We start from the raw sequence: 12,305 nt of genomic DNA, 5'->3' as shown, positions 1-12,305 counted from the left end.
AAATCATGGATTGCTGAATATCATTTTAATTTCTGAAAATAATATACTGGGCATGACAATTAAACTTGAAAGAGTGAGAGAGAGAGAGAGGGAGAAAGAGACTGAGACACTCACTTGGAGGTAGCTTGCATTGATATAGTCAGATCCAGGTATATCATCAATTGACAGCAACTTAACACGGCTGTGGTCAACTGGAACACAACAATAACCAATTAATGCATAATTATAGTTTCAGCTACTTACTCAGTAGGTGCTTAAGCTATGAAACTGAAGTTTAATAATTTAAATTCAATTATTATAGGTCTAAAGTTTTGGTTGTTTCCAGTTTTGTGAGGAGTCAGACAAAAGATTGCCTTACAGCATGACTTAAGCTATTCATCCAAGTAATACTCAATATTTAAGTCACTGATAAAAAAGTCATAGAAGTTTTACTGAATAACAGTTAACATTTAAGAAGAAAAATGGTAAATTTTGATGTAAGAATGGAACTGAAAAGCCATATATAAAATCAAGGCTTAATGTGAGAAGATTTACTGGTTTTGTACAAGTTAGATGGCAGTATGTACAAGATGATTTGTAAAACATCAGGTTTATGTCTTGTACTTTGTCCATAAGATTTCAACTTCATTAAGAAAAACTACAGCTGTTAATCATTAATCATGATACTTATTTCTGAGGTATAATAGTGCTGAAGCATCAATACACAAGTTGAGTAGGTTGTCCTCATTGGGGAGAAATTGGAATAACAGTACCAAAAAGTTTCTTTTTTTTGAGTTCATCTTAGAAACTCCTGTTTTCATACCCATATGATCAACTAGAAAAGATCTATATCTGTGCTGTCCCAACATTATGATCCCATAATACCATGTGTATTTGTAAGGCTTTAGTCTTGTACCATAATGTCTCATATCCAAAGATGCAAATGCAAATAACACAAACCCAGATCTTAAGTTGAAACAGGTGCCATGAAATTCTCAGCACTGCTATTTTATGCAACTGAAGGTTTCAGCAGAAAAACAAAGTCCCTGATCTGTCAGAGCATTAGGCAATAAAAGATCAGGATGCATGATTATTTGCAGTTGGGTACACACTTTACACAGGTAAATGTGGTGACAAATAGATAGATGGGTGCAGTAGGAAAAGTATGTCATATATTCACTACCAATTCAAATACTCATATTTCTTGTAAGTCTCTGAGGAGACATTGTATCAAATTAAAAAAGTCTAATTCTCAGCATAAAAATTATATCTTTCCCCACTGCTTTGTGTTGCAGATCTTTCATGGTCATCATTTAAATTTGTTGGTGGTGCATCTCAAATCCTGCTAACCAGCTCTCTTAGCAAAGCCCGAATCATACTTTATTCTTGCTGTACTGTATTACATAAGTAAATAATAGAGCTACCACCAAAGTTTATTGATATATATATCATTATCATTTTTGACATGCAAATACATCATAAATTAAAACAAACATTGCTTATATCACTGCAAAAATCTAATGCTGGACAGTACATTTTTTCTTTTCTAATTTCCTACTTTAAAAAAAATAATAATTAAACACTGCTCAGATAAACAAAATGATTTAAAACATGTTTATTCCAATATTTTGCAAAAGATATGCACACTGTGAAAATAAGCTAGGAGGTGTATCATAGAAAGACCATAACTAAACTGTTTCTCAATGAGATAACTTACGGGAACTTTACAGTTCTCAGTTGTTAAATTAATCCACTCAAAACAAAAACAGAAACATGACTCAGGCTCTAGAATTAAGCACCATGCAATCCCCTTTACCTGACAAAATATATGTGTATTGTGTAGAATACAGACCAAGTGGTAAGGTACCTGCAAGGTAATTTTTTTAATTGGTTTATATATGGATGTCTTGTGCATAAATTACAGTTGAAGAATGCAAACCTGTACCTCCTTGATTGGATTCCTTTATTGTATGCATCCATTAGTAAAGCAGGCACTTCATTACATTTAAAAGGTGGAACAGGAAAGAGTTTGTGAAGGAAAGTTCGTTTACATTCATTAGAAAGGAGGTAGATTAGCAATTGGAAAATGAATATCTCCCATAACCAGATAACAAATCAAAATGTGCATACATATGCTATTAATTATTGCTATCTCATCCAACTTCATTGAATTTAAAATGTCTGGGTATATACATTGACCAAGTAGATATAGTAGACACATAGAGACAATTTTTATAAGTCTTTAAGCAACCTTGTTTACTTGATTCAAACAGATGGAATGATGACATGAAAATATTAATTGTGGGACAGTTTGTACTGTATTCTTGCTTTGAATCTGTAGTGATATGATACACTATCATAGAGTGAATCTGTAGTGATATGATACACTATCATCAGAGTAAAGACCTTTATATATTGCTCTATCAATGGTATCATACAAAATCTAGTAAATAGTGGACCCAACTATGATGACCGGAAATCCACATATGCAGTCACTTAATGCAATGGAATATCAGTTTCAACACTATTGGCATAAAATTGTAAAGAAAAAAACCAGCATCAAACTTGACTTGTTGGAACGATATGTTACAACAGATCTGGGTCTACAACATTTGCAGTAGGGCATGCATTATATACAAATATTGTATCGAAGCTAAAATTTATTACTATAATAATATACAAACTTACAAGGAAGGATGTTGAAAAACCGGTTTTTCTGATGGTTCTCCTCCAAGTCAGCTGCTTTATGGGGATACTGTGGACTCAGAGTCTTCAAATCCTTTATGAAGAATGTTCAGTAAATCAAATTATTATTATAAACATAATTTCATTTGTAGCTTCTGACATTTATATTTTCTCATTTCAAAATATTTTGCAAATACTTAACTCCCTTGATTTCTCACTACCAGTAATTTAAAAAATATGTTGATATTTATTTCTGCATATAAATTCTTCTCTAAAATTCAGCAAAAGTAAAAATCACATAAAGGAGAGATATACATGATGGGTGCATCACAAACTATATAGCTGGTGGATATTACATATGGGGATGCTAATGTACCTCTAGGCTCTGGTGGATATTACATATGGGGATGCTAATATACATCTGGCTCTGATGGATATTACATATGGGGATGCTAATATACCTCTAGGCTCTGGTGGATATTACATAAGGGGATGCTAATTATTCCTCTAGGCTCTGGTGGATATTACATATGAGGATGCTAATGTACCTCTAGGCTCTTGTGGATATTACATATGGGGATGCTAATATACCTCTAGGTTCTGGTGGATATTACATATGGGGATGCTAATTATTCCTCTATGTTCTGGTGGATATTACATATGGGGATGCTAATGTACCTCTAGGCTCTTGTGGATATTACATATGGGGATGCTAATGTACCTCTAGGCTCTTGTGGATATTACATATGGGGATGCTAATATACCTCTAGGTTCTGGTGGATATTACATATGGGGATGCTAATTATTCCTCTATGTTCTGGTGGATATTACATATGGGGATGCTAATGTACCTCTAGGCTCTTGTGGATATTACATATGGGGATGCTAATGTACCTCTAGGCTCTTGTGGATATTACATATGGGGATGCTAATATACCTCTAGGCTCTTGTGGATATTACATATGGGGATGCTAATGTACCTCTAGGTTCTGGTGGATATTACATATGGGGATGCTAATATACGTCTAGGCTCTGGTGGATATTACATATGGGGATGCTAATATATGTCTAGGCTCTGGTGGATATTACATATGGGGATGCTAATATATGTCTAGGCTCTGGTGGATATTACATATGGGGATGCTAATATACCTCTAGGCTCTGGTGGATATTACATATGGGGATGCTAATATATGTCTAGGTTCTGGTGGATATTACATATGGGAATGCTAATATACCTCTAGGCTCTGGTGGATATTACATATGGGGATGCTAATATATGTCTAGGCTCTGGTGGATATTACATATGGGGATGCTAATGTACCTCTAGGTTCTGGTGGATATTACATATGGGGATGCTAATATACGTCTAGGCTCTGGTGGATATTACATATGGGGATGCTAATATATGTCTAGGCTCTGGTGGATATTACATATGGGGATGCTAATGTACCTCTAGGCTCTGGTGGATATTACATATGGGATGCTAATCATTTCTGAGAGTTTTAGTGGACATAAGCAGCACATAAAGAACTAATACATTTTCTGTTTTTCATTCATAATGCTTCATTAATAAGTCACCAGTAAATAAAGTTAGGCGAAGCACAAACCACAACATGAGTCCCAATGTTCGCATGAGTAGGTGATTTGTTATCCAAGGTCTGCAGTTAATTCTAAACTACACGCTGCCTTCTCAACCTATAAGACCTATTCGAAAAAAAGTCTAAACACAGTGTTTGTTGTAGAATTTCAAAATGTTGATGCCACTTCATATTCAATGGAAAGAAGACAGCCTGATACACATAAAGGTGACATATTTTGCAGAATATGTGATCCTAATGTATGGATTAAACTCACACACCCACATATATATATATATATATATATATATATATATATATATATATATATATATATATATATATATATATAATACACATCTGCATTAAGCAAATACGGACAATATTTTGTACTAGTGCAGGACACTATTATAATTACATTAGATTACTATTAATATATTTATACCAGATTACTATTAATATAATTACATCAGATTACTATTAATATATTTACACCAGATTACTATTAATATAATTACATTAGATTACTATTAGTATAATTACATTAGATTACTATTAATATTATTACATTAGGTTACTATTAATATATTTACACCAGATTACTATTAATATAATTACATTAGATTACTATTAATATATTTACACCAGATTACTATTAATATAATTACATCAGATTACTATTAATATAATTACATTAGATTGCTATTAATATATTTACACCAGATTACTATTAATATAATTACATCAGATTACTATTAATATATTTACATCAGATTAATATTAATATAATTACATTAGATTACTATTAATATAATTACATTAGATTACTATTAATATATTTACACTAGATTACTATTAATATAATTACATTAGATTACTATTAATATATTTACACCAGATTACTATTAATATAATTACATCAGATTACTATTAATATAATTACATTAGATTACTATTAATATATTTACACCAGATTACTATTAATATAATTACATCAGATTACTATTAATATATTTACACCAGATTACTATTAATATAATTACATTAGATTACTATTAATATAATTACAATAGATTACTATTAATATATTTACACCAGATTACTATTAATATAATTACATTAGATTACTATTAATATATTTACACCAGATAACTATTAATATAATTACATCAGATTACTATTAATATAATTACGTTAGATTACTATTAATATATTTACACCAGATTACTATTAATATAATTACATCAGATTACTATTAATATAATTACATTAGATTACTATTAATATAATTACATCAGATTACTATTAATATAATTACATCATATTCACATGATTTTAATGTTCATAATCAGGTATATCAAAGTTGATCAAACAGCTCTTCAACAAAAACTATATCTCATAAAGAACGCAAAAAACAATATCATAACAATTTGCCTGTATATAATTGAAAATATACCAATTTTTAATGCAATGCATTATTATGTTGATGACAAAACAGGCTTTGTGATTTTGTCTTTTTTTGTATCATGTATGTATATACAGTGACTAAATGGCAGGTAAGACCATTTTCAAACTGAGAGTGATTATAAAATTGTATGCAAAGCTAAGTAAATCCTTTAACCGGGATACTGTTTATCGATCTAAAGCAAATGCTAAAATCTGGAACCAATATCTGGATGAAATGTTTTAGTGATGATAAGGAGACTGTAAAAGATGATATCTGAAAAGGACAATTCCATCTCATTTAAATGACATTGTTGATTCTATGGATGTACAAGTGAATGAAGATGTGTTATTACCCAAGAGGTAGCATAATATTTTTCATAATGACAGATGGAAGTGCAGAAAAAATTATGATAAAGAAAAAGTTTGAAATGCACAGGGTTTTCACCAACAAGGTGCCCAGATTACTTGAAATATAATAAATGGATTTAAGCATACTGTATATACTACTCAGCATTTCAAAATAGCTAGATAGACTACGATCTGCTAGTACCATATATACTCACTTATGAGTCCAACTGCAACCTACATAGTGCACCAGCAGATCTGGGTCTGTGCAGTTTGTGAAGAGTAATCAGTAGAACAAATGAGATAGGCCCCAATCTGCAGGTGCATTATTATACTGTAGATCAGGATCTTTGTTATTTGATGTTTGACTCGACTTATATGCAAGTATATATGGTAATGATCTACAGGGAATTATAAAACTCTGAGAAGGAGGCTACAATTTCTTAAATAAAACCATTATATCTGATAAAATTTGGATACTCTACTGTGAGTAAGAGTCAAAACAGTGTACAGAAACATGCAAATTTGAAATTACCTATTTGTTCCATATTTGCTGGAAGGTTATGTGCATTATGTTTTTCAAAACAAAAAATATAATTCTTGAGAACACCACACTGAATGGACAATACCATGCCATAATAATCAGATACAATTTATTTAACCATCATATGTCATCGCACATGCCCTTCTGGGCGCACGCGACGTAAATCCAATCAATCAATCAATCAATCAATCAATCATATGTCATCCATGTTGGATCCTTTATAGTTTCATAAATAATTTTTGAAGGGCTGTACCATATACTGATTTTAACTATTCAGTCAAATACTAATGCATATAGTGACTGAATGCTCCAACATAGAATAATATTTTTAGCAGGTCAAATGATAGTTTAATCAGTTATAAAGTAACTAACCAAAAACACATTAAGGTTCAAAGTATCTAAAGCAATTACCAAAATATCAAAGTGCTACAGTTAAATATCTTGATAATGCTTTATGGATTAACTAATTAATAGCAAGATTCAAATTTTCAAAAGTAATCCAACAATTACTGCTGCATGAAGAATACATTAGCTTTTGAAAAAAGTATCTTGACAATATCTGCCAGTAGACAACATCTGTTGTTTGACAAATGACACTCACTTGATATTCTTGTTGGAGGCCGCTGCTCAAAATAACATTGGATGCAAGAACAGAGTAATGGAAACCTGTCAGCATTGGTCTGGCAGCATAACACTGGATCAATATCCCTCGGGATACAAGGCTCATTCAGAAATTTGTTCAATCGGTTGTCTATATGAATATCGGTACTCTTTCTGATTTCAATGAGTCTGCTGTTCACAAAGGTTGACCTAATTGTACTATTCATATTTGGTTGGTTGCAGTATGTTATTTGGCTGAATATGAATACTTCATTTAATAAATTATTTGGGGCCAAAGCAAATAAGAAGCAAGTATTTGGTACAGGCCTAAATTTTTTTAATTGAAAAAGAAACTACATAATTATTTGTGAATGAAGAACGACATAAAAGAGACTATTACTTCATACTCAGCAGAAAACTTCAGATTGCTGTTTTTGTGGTAGGATTCCACATACTCTGCGAAGTTGGTAAGACTGATGGGCCTGGAAATAGAAAATAAAAATATAAACATCATCAGACTCAACACAATGATATACAGCATGCTCAGGTATCATGCTTATTGTTTCCATAGTAAATTCTTAAAGTGGTCCAGAAAATTGCTACTGGTGCCATTACATTTTTTGGGTTCATTCAAGGTTGAATTTTTGTGTCAATGGCACAAAATGGAAGACGTCTCAAAATTACAGTAAAATTTAAAGTGGCACATTAACTGTGCACATCTCCTATTTGATCCTAATTTTTGTATCAATGGCCCAAATGGAAGACATGTCAAAATTACTGGCATATTAACTGTGCACATCTCCAGACTATTTGATCCTAATTTTTGTGTCAATGGCCCAAATGTAAGATATGTCAAAATTATTGGCACATTAACTGTGCTCATCTCCAGACTATTTGATCCTAATTTTTGTGTCAATGGCCCAAATGGAAGACGTGTCAAAATTACTGGCACATTAACTGTGCACATCTCCTGATTATTTGATCCTAATTTTTGTATCAATGGCCCAAATGGAAGACGTGTCAAAATTACTGGCACATTAACTGTGCACATCTCCAGACTATTTGATCCTAATTTTTGTGTCAATGGCCCAAACGGAAGACATGTCAAAATTACTGGCACATTAACTGTGCACATCTCCAGACTATTTGATCCTAATTTTTGTGTTAATGGCCCAAATGGAAGACGTGTCAAAATTACTGGCACATTAACTGTGCACATCTCCAGACTATTTGATCCTAATTTTTGTGTCAATGGCCCAAATGGAAGATGTGTCAAAATTACTGGCACATTAACTGTGCACATCTCCTGATTATCTGATCCTAATTTTTGTGTCAATGGCCCAAATGGAAGATGTGTCAAAATTACTGGCACATTAACTGTGCACATCTCCAGACTCAGATCATATATTCCAGGTTGTAAATTCAACCTTTAACCTGCAAATTCAATTATATAGAAACGAACATTTGACTGAAAAATATAAATTGTTTAACTAGAATAGTTACACTTATACAACACATAAGCATATAAAAACCATTTCACCCCTTTCAAACAAATCTGTTACAAGGCGATTTTTGAACCTACATGTGATTATTTTCACTGAAAATCATCCAGAATCAAAGTACCACTATCTAAGGTAGAAATCTGTATCTGAGACTCTTCAAAAACAATAAGACAGTGAAAGGGAATAGCAATAATTTTTAAAATTACACAATACTGAATGATACACATTGACTGATTCTCACTGAAACATCATGATCTGGATTGAGGTTTGCCTAAGTAAGAAAAGAGAAATCAGGAATAATAAAAATAATACTAAAAGCTATTATTTATTATTATTATTATTATTATTATTATTATGAAGAATTTAATGTTTTACAATTCCTTTTAGGCAAAAGTCATGTAATCTATGTGAGTTAGTGATAGTCTATACATGTACCACATTAAATATAAAAAACAACATTAAACACTAACTCATAAATGCAAATTTAATTACTTTATTCATTTTTTTAAACATTTTAATTTATTTTAAAGTTAGCATCATTTTACATATTAACACTAGTTTAGAAAATGTAGTTTTACACACAGTTTATGTAGAAGTAAGTGAAGACCAACCTCACCACATGGTTACATTCCAATGAAAAGAAATCTTCATTATATCTACTAATGTCAATACAATTATATAATAATGTATTTTTTGTGAGGGTCTCTAATACATAACACAAGATTTCTAATTCTACAATTAATTAAAAATAAAACCGGAGATTATTAACACACACACACACACACACACACACACACACACACTGTGGCAATGGCCAGTACAGTAACAACTTAACTTTGATTTTAACTTTATGCATTTGTATGACAATGAAAGTGTTGCAATATATGCAAACATGTCTGCATCTGAATGATTTAAAATATTATGGAGGTCATTAATAAAAATGAGAAAATTAAGAGGTTCTAAAACAAATCTTTGGGGTACATCTTATCCGATAAACTGTACTTTAGGCTTCATATTATAAATGGACATTATCATGTCTGATTGGTCAAGCAGGAAACAAGCCAATGCATTGCAGTATCGTCATATTTATAACATTATAGTTTGGGAAATAGTATAGCACGGTTAAGAGGATCAAAGCCATACTGAAATCTATAAATATCTCACCCATACTTTCCAGAACATATCACATGAAAAACGTAATTTTGATTCTTAAACCCCCCAACATGGCTGTGTTTTTAACAAAAGATTTTTCAGTAATCTTATGGATGAGACAGACAGACAGACAGAGACAGTGACCTTTCTTGACACCAGGATATATGCACATAGCATGCAGGCTGTATAAACAGTAAAATCCTCTTGGAATTCACCATAAAGACGTTTATACAGGTTAAAACTTAAAAGGTAAAGGCAATCAGAAATAAATAACCACTATCACAGGGATTACTTGACTGGTTGACAATATAGCTATGTCACTTTTGTGTAAAGTACCTCAAAAGCTACAGTGGGAAAGCCTACTGGGCTAATCTGCATAGGTAATGTTCATACATGGAACAATATAACTTGTTTGAAGTTGAAGAAACAAAAGTTATTATACTACACAGATGATGTTCATTTTCTGATCACCTATGTTTGATACTAAACACGTCAATTATCCACCAAGTATAAAACATTGTTTGCACCTGTGACATTAGAGCTCACAAAGAGTAGTGACAGAAAAACTTTGCAACAATGTTCTCTCATATTTATCTCTATTAACATTCCAGTAAATCTTGTATGTCTATCACAAAGTACAAATATCATATGGGGAAACAAAATTAGAGTAAATACTTACACCTTAACTATCAATATACATAAGATCAATATATTAATAAAAGTAAAGAAGCCCCTCTTCAATATATGAATGTCTGTATGTATTAATATTTCATGGTACCTCAGTACAATAATTTCAAATAAATTTTAAAGTGTTCTATGCCATGATGGATTGTGCCAAATTTATTCAAATCTGTTCAGTGGTTTTTATAAAGTCATTTATAGTATTTTTTTGTTTCTAGTAGCGGTGGTCATATTTAATGGTAGTTCAGCATCATGTGTACAAATCAGAAAGGTCTCCATGCCAGCTGCTGTCAAGTTTGGTCATACTGTATTCAGTGGCTTTAGATGAGTCATTTACAAATCTTTTTTCTTCTATTTTTAATAATGGCATCTACATTTGATGGCTGATTAGAATCATTTGTAACCTGAAAGGTCTTCAGGCCAGTACACTCTCTGTCAAACCTGGTCAAATCATTTGTATCGAACTGGAAGGTCTTCAGGCCAGTACACTCTGTCAAATCTGGTCAAATCATTTGTATCAGCCTGAAAGGTCTTCAGGCCAGGATGCTCTCTGTCAAATCTGGTCAAATCATTTGTATCAACCTGAAAGGTCTTCAGGCCAGGATGTTCTCTGTCAAATCTGGTCAAATCATTTGTATCAACCTGAAAGGTCTTCAGGACAGTACTCTCTGTCAAATCTGGTCAAATCATTTGTATAAACCTGAAAGATCTTCAGGCCAGTACACTCTCTGTCAACTCGGGTCAAATCATTTGTATCAACCTGAAAGGTCTTCAGGCCAGTACACTGTCAGATCTGGTCAGATCTGGTCAAATCATTTGTATCGAACTGGAAGGTCTTCAGGACAGTACACTCTGTCAACTCTGGTCAAATCATTTGTATCAACCTGAACACACTGATGAACTTTTATGAAATATTATAATATCTTTGAAGTTCCTGAAATGTCATGAACTAATGGTTCATGAACAATTCAAGTACTTTGATGCAATACCAAGACATTTCTTTAAAACAATGTATATTAAATATCTAAATCATTATATTCATAAAATGTTCATGAAAATTCATCATACAAACTTCTTACAATATTAGTGAAATTTAAATAAAGGTGAATATTTTCTTCTTTTTTTAAATGATATGATACCATATAAATGTTCATACAGATCTTTAATTCAATACTTGTGTATTTAACATGAGCATTTCTGGATTAATATGGGAAAATATTTTCTGGCCAGTATGAACAAAATGTATTTGCTTTAAAAAGCTTTCAATGACTTTGTCCTAACGTTTTTTTTTCTTCTCCATCACTGTTATAAAAACTGCATATTCTATTGACTTAGTCAATGGTTGCCAATTTGCTGTAAAAACCTAAATATATTAACAACGATTATCCTGACTGGATGACTGTGAAATAAGACGTGATACGATTGGTCAATATACGCACGAGATTTCAACAGTTAAGCATCCTCAGAAACCAAAGATCATGCAGATGGTTAGGCAAAAACCTCGAACAAAAACCGTGGACTTTGGACCGTGGAATGGACAGATGAGAATATTTTCAATATCATTTTTTTTTAAGTAGAAGTGCAGAGAAGCGATTTTGAAGAATATGAAGGAAATGATTTGGTGAGAGCAAAATTAGGCAGAAAAGCATACCAAGCCTGGATGACCAAAATTACAGTGAGTATCTTTTTCTTGGTCATTCACGATTATTTCAGTAGAAGTTATATGGATATTTTATTGGTTTATATATGTCATCATATTATATATAACCAAGCTAATGACATGATTTTGTT

At 31.9% G+C, this 12,305-nt stretch overlaps 1 protein-coding gene across 4 annotated transcripts in view; it reads right to left on the bottom strand.

The window, feature by feature from the left end:
- LOC149786220 (receptor-type tyrosine-protein phosphatase H-like) overlaps positions 1 to 12,305 on the bottom strand; it is a 127,270-nt gene that overhangs the window by 32,222 nt on the left and 82,743 nt on the right. For all 4 annotated transcript variants that reach the window (XM_089976596.1, XM_089976598.1, XM_089976597.1 and 1 more), the window contains 3 exons: positions 7,580 to 7,661; positions 2,668 to 2,758; positions 115 to 191 (listed from right to left, as the gene is read on the bottom strand). In XM_089976596.1, the coding sequence (XP_089832722.1) occupies positions 115 to 191; positions 2,668 to 2,758; positions 7,580 to 7,661 (250 nt within the window). The remainder of the gene's footprint in view (positions 1 to 114; positions 192 to 2,667; positions 2,759 to 7,579; positions 7,662 to 12,305) is intronic.

This window comes from Sinohyriopsis cumingii, chromosome 12 (assembly GCF_028554795.1).
Source record: "Sinohyriopsis cumingii isolate HCF-2022 chromosome 12, ASM2855479v2, whole genome shotgun sequence".
Taxonomy (NCBI): domain Eukaryota; kingdom Metazoa; phylum Mollusca; class Bivalvia; order Unionida; family Unionidae; genus Sinohyriopsis; species Sinohyriopsis cumingii.
This window is presented reverse-complemented; position numbering and strand designations above follow the sequence as displayed.